Source organism: Trichoplusia ni, chromosome 26, assembly GCF_003590095.1.
Source record: "Trichoplusia ni isolate ovarian cell line Hi5 chromosome 26, tn1, whole genome shotgun sequence".
In the NCBI taxonomy this organism is placed as follows: Eukaryota; Metazoa; Arthropoda; class Insecta; order Lepidoptera; family Noctuidae; genus Trichoplusia; species Trichoplusia ni.
In genome coordinates, this window is record NC_039503.1 from 1,848,653 (window position 1) to 1,866,486 (window position 17,834).

A 17,834-nucleotide genomic window follows, 5' to 3' on the forward strand; every position below is an offset into this window, starting at 1 on the left:
GACCAACAGGCCCGTCTCTGAACTTTTGACTATAATAGACACGAAACTGTTAGTAAACACCAGACTAGAAAAATATTTGTAAAATTATGATTTAAGTTAACGTCGTTATGGGTGAAATTTAATTGCAACTGATGCGATGAAGAAATGCATATTTTTAATCTATTAAATGATAAATTTATTGAATTGATATACAATGGTTTGAAACGATATAACGTCCAATTATTGGCGTTTCTGTTTTCTTATACTAGAGTTTCAAAATGTTGCCAATTTATCATTAAATATATTAAAAAACATGTTATTCACCTCATAATTTAGATACCCCGAATTACGGAGCAATTGTTTGCATTTAGTATAAATAGTGATACTGCACTTTTGTAGAATATTAGACAAACACAGGTGCCTTATCTGCGTGTCTTTTCTTATGTAATGATAAGGGTTCTTGCACAAAAATAGTATAATTTTATTATTAAGTCATAATTCTAGGTGGTAGCCTCAGCAATTATGTTCAATGCCACAAATAGAGTGCCTATATCGTTTCGTTCGCTATGTGGTGTTTTAAAAGTAACTAGTTTTTAAAGTGACAGATGAGAAAAATATGAAAAATCATCGATATTATACCACAAAGTAAATTATTGTATACGAGTAAAACTTAATCAGGTCGAAAACGTTTATAGTAAATTAACAATTAACCTCTTCGTATTTAAGGGTTGAACTGTATAAGGTCGTTAACATGCATGTGTACGTACAAAACTTCATGGATTAGGAACTATTGGCGTAGGTACATAATAAAGGGTAAACCTAAAATTCTTGGAATATCCACACAAATATAATACATTGTCAATAAATAAACAACTGACATATTTCACAGGAAAATTTGATTGGTAACCTTTGTTGTTTTATATCGTTTTTAGTCGCGTTTTATTTTTAAACGAAAAGCTGTCTTTGATTGCCACAAAAATGGTTTACCTTTTGTAAGTACCTGAACCAATAAAGTATATTCGCTTGGATTCTAAAATTGGTTATCGGGGACATGCGTTACCCCGTGTACAATAAGCTTTAGATAAAATACATTTGTATTTTATCATTTGAAAATTGGAATAGTATACAATTGAAAACGTTATTCTGGGACCACAATATTAGTCATAAGTATATCATGCTGTAAGTGCCTAGAGAATTGTCATTTCTAAATACTTAGTAAATTATTGTGATCGTCGGTTGTTCTAGCTAAATTAGATAATGCACTTAGTTTATAATATCTACATACATATATCATGTATACTCTCAAGAGGTTCCTAGGTACGTCCAAAAATCTTCTAGTCAATATTTTCGTGAGTGTTTATAAAGCTTTTAGTTATAATCCCACCGATACAGCAAGTCAGAATTGTGGTGCCTTTGTAATTGTAATAAATATGTATATTTGTGTACAGTTTGTTTTTAATTTAATAAAACCTCATTATCTGTGCCCTTATATTAATATATTATACTTATACTTATATTAATATATAAGGGCACAGATAATATTTTTAATCTGGATATTAATATCCAGATTAAAAATTAAGCCTCCTTATGTCTTTTTAGGAGTCGTACTCTATTTATAGTTTTACCAACTCTTCACCTAAGAGTCTTCATCTGGTAATATGTAGATATAAAACGGAGATAATTCTTCGAATTGCTATGATATAGATTCTGAGTAGGTTTATCTATTATATTTCATGTTGGTAGTGTCGCTACCTACCAATTTAAGGGCCTTTATGGAAAATATTGACTGTTTAACACCAGCTAACTTATGCAGATAATAAAGAAAGTTTATTGTAGGCATGCATTACCTACATTTCCCTAGTTTGCATCTTAAGTGCGTTTTCTCTTAAGACTCGTAATTAGATTAGCCGGCTAGACACGAGTTTTGCGTTGCTAAGCCGAGATAAATTTATATGCAGTAAAATCACGTAGGTGGTTTAATTGACCTCATTTTCACACTGACCAAGTGAAATTCTAAGCTGCATATTCCAATAATACCTAGTTATATTAGTCTATGAGCAGTCCAAGCGTTAAATGTTATTTGAGTATTAAGCTCAATTTTATCTTGTTACAGTCCTAAATAGGGAGATGAAAGGAGCATTTCTCTTCATATTTTTTCACTTCATACTGGTGACATTGCCTTCGTCTCCAATTTTGTTGCAGGTTAAATAAAAGAAAAACATTAATTTTCTGATTTATTTTTACTATTATGAAAAAGAACTCTTTCAAACCGTGTACTATAGAGTGCAAATAGGTAGGATTAGAACCACGTTTGATTTTCAGACTCGTTCTCAGCTTTCATGTGAGGACTGAGTGCTTTTGCCAAATATTTAACAGCTGAATAGAGTTCTTTGCCCGTGTCTTCTATTTCTGCTGGGGATATCAAAAAGCCTAAGGAGCCCTTGTCCCTGGTTTCGATGACGTAAGTATGTTTTACCCCCTTGTAATATGCCCAGTCTAGAAGCGTGCCTGTCGCTGGGTAGATGATGTGGTAGGTCGCTCCGTATGTGTAGTTTTGTTTTGTTGTTTTAAATATTGCCTATGAAAAAAAAAGACTTTAGGACGGGTATAAAGTATAAAACGTTTAGCTCCTATAAAATATTCATTTTTGCTTTAAAATCGTTAAAAATGTGGTAGTTAAATTATGAAGAAGAGTAAGCACTTGACAACAATAGAAAATGCTTGGCGGTGTATTTAAGTCGTTTATTCGCCCCTACATATTTCTCCGAAGCGAAAGTTAAGGCAATGTAAGTACTAGAAGGTCGCCGATTAAGGCAAATTACCAGTAAAAGTCGAACGACCCTATTTTTCTATACGCGACTGAACGTGAGTGTATGCTAAATATAAAATAAATAACTGAGCGCTCTATAAATCGAATTGTCACGTTTGGAAACTACGACCGCTATGTAGGGCTGTAGTAACGTCCTCATTAGATAACATTTATGGCCATATACAACATGACCACATTACTTCTGCTAAGTCGGATCTTCTAAAGTATTATCTCTGGGTTACTCTGGTAATCTCTGGTTTACCCTTCCCAAGAGACCCAAAAGACTGAACAATTATTTGCCTAGTCTGTTCTGCCTGAGCGGTATCAAAGGTTCGCTCAAAAGGTCGACTCGAGACCCCACCACTCAAGTTTAGTTTTACTCCAGTTGGGAGCGAAACTAGACAGGCAATCCCGATCAATAAGTAAGCGAGAGTAAACCTTTTCTGCATAAACAACTAAATCAGCCTCAAGAAAATAATGTTTTAAAACTAGTAAAGAATTATATACTGATACTAATAAATTACAGTGCGAAAAATATTTGTATACTTTGCTCATCTCATCAGCTGTTTGCCGGTGCATCTGAAGATCTTGTGTGGCGTGTGTTCTTGCACTCCAAGGAAATAAGATCAGGTTCCCATAGGCATGTAGATCTATCATCGCGTCAGGTTTTTTTAGTGTTACTAGATTCTAAAAAATAAAAGAGATTTAGGTTTAGGCCACTTTAGACACCCCCCATATGATCTTTCGAGTTTGCCTGAAGGAATTAAAAACACGTGAATGGATATCGGTGTTTTATATATATTGTATTATTGTTAATATAATAACAATAGAAAACTTTAATATTGTACCAATGTAATATACTGAGACTAATTTGGCTAAACAGTTAACTGTTAAAAGGAGTCACACCGTCGTAAGCCTAATAGTTTTGTAGCTTAGCAAGCTTCAGATAAAGAACATTCTGAGATAATGATATAGGTCTTCTGACTATCTGATGGCAGGGCAAGGACCTTTGACGACCTGTATGAATTGTTGTGTTGTATGAAATGTCTAACACATTATCGTAAAATAAGTGCTTTTACAGATGCGGGGTCCAGCACAACGTATTTTTGTACCTTGCTGCTAGAGTGACTCTTGATTACTTCGACAAATTTTAATTATATTGAATTCTATTTAATTATATCCGATATTACATATAGGTTTTTTATACGGATCCCGTATTGAGTACTTTAATCCTTGTGTTGCGGGGCTTTCACAAACACTAACGTCACATGCACACACAGACTCAGGACAAGCAATCGTGATCACTCAGATGCTTGTCCTACGCGGGGATCGAACCCGCGTCGGTCGGCTATCCGTGCTATCAAACAAATTACGGTGATGCAATTTAAAATGGGAAACTAGCTTCAGTTAATAGTTATTTCAGTCTACTTAATTGATAAGTTTTAATCACTTATTTTTGTTGTTTCGACCCTTTAACATACTTACGCGTAGAGCAATACTTTCAGCCTCTGAGAAGGGATAAGGACCCGCGTAAGTCCCTTTACACTCATTGTTTTCTGTTATGCCTGCGATGCCCCAATCTGTTCTGAAAAATATGTACGTATTTTATTACATTTCCTTTTGTCATGACCGGATACTTTACCTTACAGATTGCGTAGCGCAAATATTAAGCCTGGCCGAGCTTGTCTGTAAATCTAGTTGCGTATAAATGTTTGAAATTGCTGAACTTTAATTCCGATTTCAATTGTTTTCGCGACCTATTAGGTTTTTTTTTAAATCGCGACGCAAAAATTCGGGTGTTATAAGTCTTTTCTTTAATGTATGCGACGTTACTTACTCAAAATTTCTATTAATGTCGACCCCTGAGCAGTACATGAATCTTCGACGATTTTTTCTCCAGAGCCGGTCCTTCGTGTGCGTATATTCATATCCATCTGGATTTAAAACTGGTATAATTAACCTGGAAGAGGATATAAGTAAAAGCAATACATTTTAATGTAAGCAAGTGTTTTTTTTATTGGGTAATGAGGGACGCTGATAATAAAATCTTTAAACATGCTACAAATGTAGATACCTACTTGTAATCTGTGCCTTACCTATGGTTGCCTGAAAGACTTAAGATGGTCAGAAACCGAAACAGAAAACAGAAAGAATCAGTAGTTCATCCTGGCGATAGAATGGCACTTGAAGAAGTGTCAACATTGACTCGCTTATGTGTTAAAATGTATTTGCCTCTATAGTTTTACTAAAGGCAATTTCTTAAAAACTAAAGTAATTTTTGTGTTGTGTTTAATTCTTAAAAACTAAAGTTTTAATTACGAATGTTACCCCTGCGCAAGCGAGACAGCGCTTTACAATCCGCATAGCGTCTTGCTTTCACAACAGACAACGAGTCATCCGTGTTAAGACTGTAGAATTTCGGCGAATCTTCTACAAGTTGGACGAGGTCTTTAGTTATTTCACCAGTTACAAAACAAAGAACGTTTCCCTTACCAATTCTTGTTCTGTATCACTTCAGACTGTTGATCAAACTTCGTGACTATCATGTTGACTATGTAAAGGGCAGATGTGACTGAAATCCATTCACGAGCGTGTTGTCCTGCCGTTATTAGAATTACTTTATTGTTAGGGTTGCCATTTGTTATGTTGATCATCTAGAAAAAAACTTACTTTGAATTGGATACGTATATTTGGTTGATTTGACATGATTTGGACGAAACTACGTACCCTATTTAGGTAGTACCTTTCATATACGAAATGGTCGAGTCGATTCATTTTAATAATTTAAGGTGTAAAATAAATAAGTATATTTTAAAATCCACCCTTAGATATCTACGTAAGTCTCTAAGGGTGTAGTAATAGTAAGCAGGTAAGTACGTTTGGAATGCACCTATTTATGAATAGTTTTATAGGTTGGTAATTTAATGAAGACCTTGCGTTTTCAGGTCACAATAGATAGCTGAACCTTGACATGTTTTTTTTATGAGAAATAGTTTCAAAGCATGCTAAACCCGCATTTAGGTGGATGGTAACTTTCCTCGCTTAATCAGCTCTAATGGATACATAAATAACACAAATATTCCTTTTAATGCTGATTGATACGACAAACTGAGAATCTAAGGTTGACATCGCAACAGCTGGTTCTCTAGGCATTAATAATAATAATTAATAATAATTACTTCGTCAGTGATTACCTATTACTGCAGCTAAATCTTACCAATGAATTGGTAAAGGGTAAGCTTTTATAGCTTTATTTACTTTCCTAAAGGGGGTTAATTGCGCTCACCAATTATTTGCGGGAGGAACCCTGGCAGCTGCTAGTTTTTATACAATTTCAAGAAGCTCTACAGCCACACCGTTGTATACTGGCACTGACGCCACTGCAGCGCTTCCTCCCGCCAGTGATAAGAGCAAATCTAAGGGCCTATTGAGACTTGAATACGACTTAAGACAGCGGATAGTGTCAGACTCTTACTGACTAAACCTGAACCGGCCGTCGTGCAACTTCTTCAACTTCGGTCGGTGTATGGCTACGCATAGCAATTCATAATACAAAATCGGTACCTACCTTTATTGTTCTATTCTCAGCCGTCTGCCCAATAACTTGAACTTTGCATATGGATGAATAATCATCGGCCAGAAAATTGTAATATTCCTCAATAATATTTAATGATGGAAACTTCTTCCAGCTTAGCCGATGACCTGTAACACTTTCTTGTTTATTGGATATTATGTTCCCACTTACCTTCCGGAGTAAGAAAGTATTTGCCTAATCTACAACAATTTGTTACGTCTGAACTTCAACCTAGGTAGGTAACTGCGATAAGAGAAATTCAGTAAATTGAATCAAAAGCACCAGTTATTGTACTGTATTGTTTTTTCCATCTCACCCTTAGAACAAGAGGACATTTTTGTTCTACTATTGGATCTTTACTTCAACCTCTGTGTGGGTTTCTTTCTAGCTATTTCACTTACGCCCATTTTTTTTCCAGATAGGAAATCATCAAATAACTCCCGCTTTGCGTTGAGCGTTACACTTTTACTATGACGACCAACCCTCACACGTTCCTTCCATTGCCTTCGGTGTACCGGGCCGAGCGGTAACCCTTTCAGTCAAACTCATTGGCCCGGCAGCTGCCTATCTACTTCAGTATAATCTCTAAAGCTATACGAACTACGAACCAACTCGAAGAGTAGTCTCGCTCCACAGTGTAGGCGCGATGGGTTGCGTGTCGATCCTCCGTTGTACGTCCAGTATCATCACGGTGTGGTTCACATTGCGAGCGCTGAGCTGACGGTGGACCTTCACTTTGTCCTCAGCTTGCACCATGAAGTCCGCTCGAGTGGGACATAAGCTCCATATTGAGATGTCTAGTCGTGAATTGTTTTTGTCAATATCTTCATAGTAGTCAGGGTTTTTAAGTTGGTCTTGTCCTATATATTAGAAGGCAACTTCCTCACGCTTTTAGTAGAAATTTTATCAAGCACGAGTTTAGAATAACCCGCAAAAAAAAACTTAATTTTTAAGGTTTCCGTTATTTACCAAGTCATTAAAGATATCCCATGTCAGTGGTTTATTTATATCCCATAAGCTGAACAAGTCTTGACACTAGTTATCCAATAGCTTGTGGTTCTCCGATAGTCATTTCGAAATACGTCATTCGTAATACGCCATTTGCCTATATTTGGCGACCCTAGAGCCAACTCAACAGCTTAGAAGTCTAGCAAGTAATTTTAGATTAGAACAAAAATTGTTGTCAATGTACGCACCTATAAATACCAAATGTTTATCGGTAGGTATGTAATAATTAATTTTATGTATGTAAGTATTACGGTTACATAATCGAACAAAATGTACTACTAGCCTAATCCAATCTCCAACGTTAAATTATGGAGAGAATTTCTGCGTGAGGAGACGTCGCGTGATTAATATTTTGACTTATTAAATAGTTGAGTATTTAGAACTTATAGATTACATAATAATTTTGATATTTCATTATTTGCAATTAGAATAGAATTCAGTGTAACAGTTTGAAGTCGTTACATCTTCACAATAAATTCCGACTCTATATTTAATAGAAGTTATATTTAGCTAGAACTCTGTACCCTTTATTTGACCTGTATTATATAATTATTGTTTATATTGACCTTGATTATCGACGAGTCTCTTGACCATCAGAACATCGTTGGCACCCTTCAGCTCGATCCGCCACACCTGGGCTCCGTCGTAAGACACTTTCTCCACTTGAGTCGCCGACACATAGCTCGCTTCAAATTAATATAACTTTAATATTAAATAATATTTTCAAATATATTTTAACGTTTTCACTTACCTACAGAAAAGAAAATCCAATATGTATTTACAAAAGGCATTTCATTTCGTTTTATTACAACGGAATAAATGTTATTGGTTATTTTACTACTCTGATAAAGTTTTTATCGATTGTGTCGTTCCTAGCAGTTCGGCTTTGGTAAAATGTTTATAATATTAGTTTTTACATAAATAATACGCCAAAGATGATGCAAGTTATATATGTTTATTAACATTATTATATACAATCATTGTAATTTGAAAATAGAAACATTTCACATTGAAACTCACATAAATTTATTAAAAACGTGACAATTATTAAAACATTAGGCATGGTGTTCCATATTATTGCTACCGATAACTCGACCTCATATCATTCTCGGGCATGTAAATAAAATAAATGCCACCGAACATTTAATTCTCGCAACACAATTCATTGCATTATCCATATATCATTGGGCCTCTCTAATAAGTATCACAATTAATTCACTTATTATAAATAAATTATAAAATTGTCAATGCAGCGTCTAGTCTTAATATTTCAGTGTAAAAACAATGTCAAAAACGATTCACTAATATCTGATCACATGGTCCATGGTTGTGCATACAAACGCAAACTATGCTTTTACCAAATGTTTCTTTAGTCTCATTTTCACGACAGACACAATCATCACCAATTAATTGTCAATGGAAATGACACATATTAGTCTATTTATTATGTCTTCTAATGAAAGTACATAGATTTTAAAGAATACACTTTATATGCTAATAAATAAGCATTTCACATGTTTTTAAAATGAGTGATTAGACACAGAACCAGCGTTTCACGTCAGTATTGGACAGTAATGATCACTCACAATGATATTCATCGATAATAATTTCGAGTCAACGAAATGGCCGTAGGGCTAAATAGATACGATAGCGTTTCACAAGTTTCACTAGTTCATAGGGAAGCGTCGTGTTCTGTAGGCGAACACCGAGGTCCTGCGCTAGTCGGCGTCGCCGTTGGTGACGGTGAGCGGGTCGTCGTCCTCGTTGTAGTCGAGCGACAGCACGGAGGCGCGGCGGCGCTTGCCGGCGGGCGGCTCGCTGCAGTCGCTGCCCGAGTAGGCGCGCTTCTCCGGCGACGCCGCGCGCCCGCCGTTCACGTGCGCGTGCGACGCGCGCAGCTCCTGCTGCAGGAACAGCACCGTGCTCTGCATGCCCTCCACATCCTCGTCCAGCTCTTGCAGGAACTCGTCCAGTTCTGCAATCATTAATACTATGTTAGTCTTGTATTCATAGACACAGTCAAGAATTGCAAAAATGAGAATCATACTGACCTGATTGCGACTTTTTGACTTCTTCGCTAAAACTTTTCTGGAGGGCCAGGTCGCCTTCTAACTTAGCTATCCGACCGCTCGACGTCATCCTTCCCAAGTCTTCGTTCTCCTGATGTAACAGCCTGCATTTTGCCATAAGTTTCTTGCCAGTGTTCGAGTCGGGCGTAAATTTCCACGCTGAGAGCTCGTTTTGAGTTTCTTCTAATCTCGCTTTAGTCGAAGTTAATTCTTGTTTAAGCCTTAAAATTAGTACATTAACAGCTGGATCTAAAAGCGTCGGCCTGCCGTTGAGACTTGCGTGTGATGACTTCAGTTCAGTTATTTGACTCTGGAAAAAGGAAATGCACCTATTACAGAAAACATTCAATGTCATAGACATGTACATGTTGATCTGTTATTTTTATGAATTAAGGCTTCCGACATGTGATGACAAGATGTTTTGATTGATGTCGATAAGGTAAGTCCAAGTATTGTTTTTATCGAATCTTGAATGTAACTTTACAATGGATTAATACTCACAACATAATCTTGTATCTCTTGCTCTTTAGCAGCTAGCCTTCTAACTAACACTTTTTCTCTGTGCTGGGACTCGGCATATTGCTGTTTTATCCTATCTTCTACCTCTTTCGCCTTTTCCAAGCTTCCTGTAGATATGAATTAGACAAATTAATGAAATTATATTAAGAAAGATGCCATTTATACAGCAGCTAATCTAAAACTAATATCCGAGCGAGAGACATACAGTTTTACGTATATTCATAACGATGTACCTAAACATTTCATTCATTTCTGTATTGGAAATCAATATTTTAAGCACATGACATCTTGTCAACTACATAAGATGTTTTTATAGTTCAGAATGGATAAGATAATGTCTGGGTTATCATAAAGCAACATGAATTGGAGACAAAATGTTACACATTTCTCTTTTAGATATTTCTTTAAAACATTACAATAAATCGACAACACCTTAACTAAATTATACAAACATTTTAACATTTTGTGAACATACTTAGTTTGAAGAATAGTATATAAAAATATATTTTTTTCAGAATTGTAAGACAAAACATTGATATCATTGAAATTACATGATTTTTTACTTTTTAATGGAATAAATCGAAATAATTTGTTAAATACTTAGCAAATATTCGATGCATGCTTTATTGATGCGGTTGAATACCTAGTGAAAACTGGAAGCACTCAGCAGATAAAGACAAAAAAGGCAACTGGTCCATACTAGAATAAATGTTTAAACTAGGCAATTGAAAGCCATAATATGGTATAAAATGTAATGTAATACATCCCTGAAATTGTAAAAAAAGAACAAGGCTCTGGTTTACAACAAGGTTCGACTATAACAGTTGTAGGTGAAATGGACTTGTAGTTTTTAAGATTACATCAGGACTCTTGTTTCCACGCTTTTCAATAAGCAAACACTGTACAAATGCAACAGGTACTACAAAATTAGGTTTCATTGGTGTACTAAATACCTAGAATTTTCAGTCTTTGGCAAGTAACTTGAATAATGATCTTGTCTGCATGACAGTGGAATCATTGGCCTTTTTGATGAGCAGGACTATCATAGATTCTATTAACAGCATTAGATGAGTCACTAGCACTTGTATTTGTCTGCTTTTCTGTAGCAATAACAGAAATTGTTTGTGAAAACAGGTAGTTCAGGTTTTCAATTATCAGAATACCCATCTCACAAATGTCGCAATGTCAATTACTAAAGTAATTTATAGATTCTTAAACCAATCTCAAAATACCAAATAAAACTTGTTATTTATGTTGTAGATGTCCCTAAATATCATACAAAGCTAGCATGGCCAATATATTTAAATACCCTGTAGAAGAGCTTCATGGTTTTATTTTTAAAGTTGAAGTTGTTTTTCAGAGATTCCTATGCCGCCTAGAACATTGATATTTCTTCATTTTTCGTTCACACCTTTACTGTTCCTATAACTTGATGGATTAAGAAACTATTCTTGGTTTACAGTTAGATACAACACTGCCATGGCGTAAGGACATGAATGATGCTAAGGCATGAAGTATTAACAGTCAGCCTAACAAGATTGATTTGCCTAAATTAAAAAGAACATAAAAAAAAATACCTTACATAACCAGATGGTTTATTGGTTATAGCAGTTGAAAACTTAAGGAATAAGAGGGTAATATTAATCATGAGTAAAAAAGAAAAAATCAGAATCCAGAAATTTTCTAATTGACTTACTAGCCAATAAAAGAATTGCTTTACTTGTATTATTGTTGAATTATTTATATTTCTTTTATTATTTTTATCTCTGACCATTGCCTGAGTTGTCAACTAGAGACCAAGAATAAACCAAAAGTATCAACTATTTTTTTTTTAATTTTTATAACTTGAAATGTAAAAATTTGGCAATCACATACCTAACATAATAATTATAAAATCAAACTCTAATAATATTCGAAATGAACAACTGTGCGCTACAAAGTATTTGTGTACACCAGAATCAAAATTTAAGGACATTTTTTTTCAATGTTCTATTTCTTAAATAGTTGCTGATTTTGAGAAGGGCTTTATTGAAACATATAGTTAGTAATTGTCTTATAGAAAATATGTTTAAAAATTCTATGTAACACAATGCAATGAGTCATCTGTATGAAATACTTTAGTCATGTAGGCTCTAATATGTATGGCAAACATAATAAGGTATGATTTTAAAAATACATTAGTAATATCACAAGATTTGAGTAAGTACATACAGTATTGAGTATATATTTCATGTATAAACAAAATTATAGTTAATTCATAATTAATGTTTTTTTTTTCAAACTTGTAAAACCTGTATCAGAAATGGAAATAAGGACACATTTATAATAAACACCCAGACACCATGAAGCTATGTAAACAGGTATGTAATGATTTGCTCGACATTAATTACAACTGACACAGATTTCCTTGAGTAACAACAAGAGCAATCAAATGTTTTGATAATGTAAACATTGTGTGTTTTGATTTGATAAATGTAGTCACATTAACAATTAAAACAAAATATAACAGAGTATGATGTATGACAAAAGTTTGTATATGTACCAAGACATTATTCAGAAACATTTAGAAAGAATTACGAAGAAGTTTAGATGTGTTAGTCTTCTAGTGAGAAGCTATGGACATGATCCTGTTAATCATGAGTAACATGCAATGACTCAAAGCTGAGTAGCAATAAAGAACATTAGTCTAAAGCTGGCATAATGTTATAGACTGTTATTACCATTTTAAGCAGGTTACAATCATAGTTTAAATATAACACATTCTTAGAAACTTTTGATATTTTTTTTACTGCATATTTATTAAAGTTGTTCATACACTCATTTAATACATCTCCTGCTAGTTAGTCATGTGAGCAAAAGAATAATCAAATAATAAGTGCTTAAGGATTGCCAAACAAAACCATTGTAATACAGACATTATATGTTAATAATATAAACTAAGTTTATAATAATATTTTACAATACTTGAAGACAGAAGATAATAAAGCATGTACAAAATAAAATCTTATCTATACAGCAAAAGAAGTGATAAAAATATATTTACTTTTTTATGTAGACAAAGAGCGGGCAACTGGGCAACATCTTCTGTTGCCGAGTCTAGAACAACACCACTGAACTTGCACACAGCTCCAGGTGCACCTGGAGACACCACACGGCCTTGTGCCGACATATGCACTTCCACTGAACACTCCACTGGCACCTCTCTTACACAGCAAAACACCATTTCTTCGTCTTCACCTTTTGATAAACTTATAACACCTAAATACACCCCGTACCACATTCCGTTTTATAACTAAACAATTTTTATTATCACAGTAACATTTCAATATCATGTCATAACAGTATCACTAGTTAATTTTAGTTAAAGTATTGTCGATATAGAGATTAACATAACAACTCGCGGGTCGTACGTCGCCGACCTGGCGCTACCAAGCCGATGTAACTTTCTTAAATACCTTCCAACTGTTTGTTCAAAGTTTCGAGATGATCAATGTACAAGTCCTGGTTTCTCCACGAGGCGCGGAGTGACTCGGCCGAGGCGGCGTCGAGCTGGTGTGGGGTCAATAACACGCGTGCAACGCTCGAGCCTCCGCCACCTGCGCCGCCTTCACACGACCCCTCGCCGTGCCGCTCTGTCTCCTCGGACATTTCACTCTTACTATTACGTTAAGAGGCCCTTTTCGACTGCAAGCAAATGATCACAGTTAATCCTACATCGAGATTCATTTGCATTTCTCCGTCGTTATCAGAAACCTGTAGCAATGAAAACTGTGGATGAACGAGAGACTAAGTTACTTACAGTAATTAGTGTTAAAACTGGGGCTTAACTTAAAATAGGAAAAACTCTTATTTACAATAACTGTATTACACTAAAAACTATCTTTATTATTTTACGAGGTCATCAAACGAAACACGACTGACGCCATTTTATCACATACCAGTTCAAGGTGACCAGTGAATAAATATAATTTTGATTTAACTTTTAAGGAAATAATAGTATTGATCGAAGCAAGCCTTTATTTATTTAATCAAGAAATACAATTTCGCACCATATACTTAAATGCATCTTGTTTGTTAACAAACCACTAGTATTGTGTTTATTAATAAATGTGAGCAAAATGTCACTTTATTTTCTATTTCTTAGGCGATTTTATACTGGCAACATTAATAGTGTTGGGTGAGTAATGAATACGGTTCAGAAGTTACTATTTACGGTTCATACTGTCCATCATACGTCATCGGTTTTTATAGAAAAAAATCATAAAAAACTTATTAGTACTTCTAAAGGGGAATGAAGAATATAAAAAACTCAGACAAGGCTTTCCTAAAAAATGAGATACTAGGGAAGTGAACAAAGCTCTGCATGCACTTTACATCAGCCCTCTGTGAAATATCTATCATATGAAATATTCCCTTAATATTTTTATGGAGTTTGAGACGTTTGTCGAGGCGGGAAATAAAAAGACTACCAGTTAAAATATACGTTTATAACAGGTTATATCGAATCAAACTCCACACTGTACTTAAATTACACTGTTTATTTTTCCAATCGATATTGTTTTACACAAGTTATAACACCTAGGTGATATTAATCAACAGTACTTTTTAATAACTCTCCGCACTATTCAAAAATAATATCAATCCCGCCCAAAAATTAGTTGACCCGCCAACAGCCAACAAAAAACGTTCCGTCATCGGAAAGTAGTCAAATTAACATCTTTCAATCTTTATAATTCGTATTAAAAATAAATAAAACCTTACAGTAGTCAAATTAACATCTTTCAATCTTTATAATTCGTATTAAAAATAAATAAAACCTTACAGTAGTCAAATTAACATCTTTCAATCTTTATAATTCGTATTAAAAATAAATAAAACCTTACAGTAGTCAAATTAACATCTTTCAATCTTTATAATTTGTATTAAAAATAAATAAAACCTTACAGTAGTCAAATTAACAACTTTCAATCTTTATAATTCGTATTAAAAATAAATAAAACCTTACACGTTATAATAATAAGTATGTGTGTAGTCGTTTCTATCTAAAGCCCTCTTTCACAGAGGGCTGATGTAAAGTGCATGCAGAGCTTTGTTCAAAATAATCGTTAAAGAAACATCGACTCCTTGATAAATTGCGACCACAATGCTGGATCAGTTTCACCGTCCGCGTAACAATCCTTCATACTTCATTATATTTATTTGATTTTGATCGTTCCCGAGCAGTAATTTAACTTGTAAAGTTCTTATTTTTTCTATTTTGTAACGAATAATATACCTATTATAATAAAAAAAATTGTCACTCCCGTATTGTTAGACTCAGCGACACTGCTATAATAAAAAAAAAAACTAACTCGGCTGCTGTTTCAGTTTTGTGTTATACTTAAATGTTAGAGTCCACTTTATCATCATCATCAGGATGATGATAATAATAAAATATATTTATGATATTGTGTGTGCCTCAAAACGGAACAAATGGACTATGTATGTATTTCGGATCTTTTTGTTTTATAAGCAAGGTAAGTCGTAAGGTTTGTAATAATATAATTAATATCTGTTGTAAAAGAGGGAATTTCAAAATCAGAAACTGACTGTGGACGATGTTTCAAGGAATGAGTTTATGAATTGATGTGAATATTTACAAAGAAAATAGGAGATACTGAAATAGAAAAAGAAACCACAACATTTATTCTTTTAATTTAATATTTTATTACTTAATCAATTAATTTAACAATTAACATCTAATTAATGTTTAACATTAATTTAGTTTGATTTATTTCTTTACATTATCAAGAGTCATAAAATAGATTATATCACAATATGTACAACAGAATGTTTTTGTTCGCTTGGGGAAACGAACTGTCAATATGGTCTCCACACTTCTTGGTTTGCGGCGCCGTAGAGTCCATGTTTGGCCTCATCACTGGCTTCGCAAGTCTGGACCATGCCGCTGGCCTCGCCTGCCCCTTGTAACTCAGTTGTTATTGAGATGCCACCGTCTATATCACTAATTTTGATTTCACTCGGGAAACATTGTTCTAGGTTGTGTTTATCGCCGGAGCTGTGTAGATGGACGTGTATTTGGTTTTGATTGACTGTTGAGTAGAGGTTGGGAAGGATCATTTGAGGGTTGGGATTAATGTAAGGTGTGTGTGATTGTATACACGCGGGGTTGTTGTTTATGTTGTTATATTGATAGTTGTTATAGTTGTAGGTATTGCTTGGCCAGGAGTTGTAGTAGTTGGGGTCGTATCTCTGCGCGGGCATGGCGGCAGGAGTGTTGAGCTCGGTGAGGGCAGAGCCTGTGCCGCTCGGACTGCCTTTCACAAACCCGGTGGTGCCCGATTGGAAGCCGCTGTAGTCTGTGTGGCCCAACGGGATTTCAGGTAGCACTGTGAAAGAAGGAAACATTTTATTATTATCTTTGATCTATCTTAGCTGCTAGGTATTAGCATGTTTCTTGTTTTAAAAAGAGTCCTCCTATAGATGAAGGTGAAGGTGAAACAAATTATATGAATCGAAGAAGGTTTGACTGATTCTCTGATCTTATTTATAAGACTGTAACGTCTCTATCTCTACTACGTTAGTAACATCTACCATGGCGTCCCCTGCGGATTTCAGGCCTGGACCTAGCGCGTTGCTAATAATCTTTTTTGAGGCGAACAGCAGATCTTAGTTAAATTATTAAAGCGACTTTACTTTATTATTAGTTTGGCAGTTTGGGATCAGCTAATACTAGGACAGCCTGGGGAAGTTAAACCACAAATTAACAGAAATTTTCGAAAGTAACGCCTGAGTAAACCGTTGCATCATGTAATAACGTATTATATCTGATCGAAAACAGGATTATGCTCCCATAATGGCTTCCACAACAAACCGAACAATTAATTTAGTTTTCAGGTATCTAGTTCATAATATTATTGAATTATATAATCATTATAGGTATGTGGTGTAGTTCTGTCCCTATCATGCGGTCAACCGCTCCATTACCGCGGTAACGGCTATGAATGGAGGAAGTTAGTTTATCAATATTTAACAACGTGTGACGCAAATTGCAACACTATTAACTACCTAATAAACGTTAAATTAAGGTATTCACAGTAATTAACGAATATTGAAAAGGCGAAAGAGTTAAGGGAGAGACCTAAAGTCAGAGAGGGTTTGAGAAACGACAGTGACGCCGCAGTATTTTACTGTAACTAGATCTCTGTACCCTAGTCTTTCTCATTTCAAAAAAAGCCTTACAATAAAGGAGCAATAAATGAGTTTGTCTACTAAGTAAGATACGAGTATTTTGCTATTTGTAAAATCAATCCAGTCCCACTCGCGATAATGTATAGATTTGAACAAAAACTACACAAAAATAGGCTTTTAAATAACATGCATATGTACGAAGAACATTAAAATCGTGCAATCTTGTTTTTACACGGACGTAAAGGGATGGTGAGTGTAGATATAGAAGCCAATTTACCTATATTATAACCACATAGAATAAAACTGAGTTTTTTTTTCGTAGTAAGTAAATATGTACTTCAAATAATCAGTATAAATAGTAACAATTTATATTATAATTAAATATTCGACCTCGTTCACATTCAACCGTATTAATTAAATGTACATTGTGGTATTATAATTTACATTTTAACAAATATTTTCCGCGATGATTTAAAATGAAACGAATCGTTTCCAGAGCAGTGAAGTGAATCATTAGTAACTTTTATAACGATTGTTAATTCAGAACAACTTATTGCGAATAAGTGAATTTGTAAGTTAATAATGAATTGCAAATATCGATCTTAGGACTTTAAAATAAAGACTCTTTCTGCATATTTAACCTCTAAACATATTGACTTACTCGTTGTCTCAATAGCATATAGTT

The 17,834-nt window shown here is 34.6% G+C and overlaps 3 protein-coding genes across 5 annotated transcripts in view; all 3 read right to left on the reverse strand.

Moving 5' to 3' along the window:
* Positions 1–1,541: 1,541 nt before the first annotated feature.
* On the reverse strand, positions 1,542–8,235 carry LOC113505525 (carboxypeptidase B-like). Its single transcript, XM_026888275.1, has 9 exons — positions 8,122–8,235; positions 7,937–8,056; positions 6,971–7,159; positions 6,357–6,490; positions 5,282–5,442; positions 4,626–4,748; positions 4,274–4,373; positions 3,335–3,475; positions 1,542–2,557 (listed from the first exon to the last, which is right to left on the reverse strand). Exons 1-9 carry the CDS (start codon positions 8,159–8,161, stop codon positions 2,279–2,281), a joined length of 1,287 nt encoding a protein of 428 aa, XP_026744076.1. The 5' UTR covers positions 8,162–8,235; the 3' UTR covers positions 1,542–2,278.
* A 71-nt stretch (positions 8,236–8,306) lies between these two features.
* On the reverse strand, positions 8,307–13,902 carry LOC113505526 (pre-mRNA-splicing regulator female-lethal(2)D). 2 transcript variants are annotated; one of them, XM_026888277.1, is made up of 5 exons: positions 13,758–13,902; positions 13,414–13,642; positions 9,941–10,065; positions 9,422–9,749; positions 8,307–9,345 (listed from the first exon to the last, which is right to left on the reverse strand). In XM_026888277.1, exons 2-5 carry the CDS (start codon positions 13,604–13,606, stop codon positions 9,089–9,091), a joined length of 903 nt encoding a protein of 300 aa, XP_026744078.1. In that variant the 5' UTR covers positions 13,607–13,642; positions 13,758–13,902; the 3' UTR covers positions 8,307–9,088. The 2 variants fall into 2 exon arrangements, with proteins under 2 accessions (XP_026744078.1, XP_026744079.1); XM_026888278.1 differs by lacking the exon at positions 13,758–13,902 and having other exon boundaries at positions 13,414–13,660.
* A 1,779-nt stretch (positions 13,903–15,681) lies between these two features.
* Positions 15,682–17,834, reverse strand: part of LOC113505439 (runt-related transcription factor 3-like) — a 51,548-nt gene continuing 49,395 nt past the window's right edge. For both annotated transcript variants that reach the window (XM_026888114.1, XM_026888115.1), the window contains exon 6: positions 15,682–16,347. In XM_026888114.1, the coding sequence (XP_026743915.1) occupies positions 15,818–16,347 (530 nt within the window). In that variant the 3' untranslated portion in view covers positions 15,682–15,817. The remainder of the gene's footprint in view (positions 16,348–17,834) is intronic.

What these genes read in the sequence shown, in the direction of transcription:
- LOC113505525 (XM_026888275.1), bottom strand. Translation starts at nt 8,161, where the DNA reads ATGCCTTTTGTAAATACATATTGGATTTTCTTTTCTGTAG. An exon ending in CGAGACTACTCTTCGAGTTG is followed by an intron (nt 6,491 to 6,970) that starts GTTCGTAGTTCG and finishes AAAGTGTTACAG; the next exon opens with GTCATCGGCTAAGCTGGAAG. An exon ending in CTGAAAGTATTGCTCTACGC is followed by an intron (nt 3,476 to 4,273) that starts GTAAGTATGTTA and finishes TTTATTTTTTAG; the next exon opens with AATCTAGTAACACTAAAAAA.
- LOC113505526 (XM_026888277.1), bottom strand. Translation starts at nt 13,606, where the DNA reads ATGTCCGAGGAGACAGAGCGGCACGGCGAGGGGTCGTGTGAAGGCGGC. An exon ending in TTTGAACAAACAGTTGGAAG is followed by an intron (nt 10,066 to 13,413) that starts GTATTTAAGAAA and finishes TCATATCTACAG; the next exon opens with GAAGCTTGGAAAAGGCGAAA. An exon ending in AGTCAAAAAGTCGCAATCAG is followed by an intron (nt 9,346 to 9,421) that starts GTCAGTATGATT and finishes TAATGATTGCAG; the next exon opens with AACTGGACGAGTTCCTGCAA.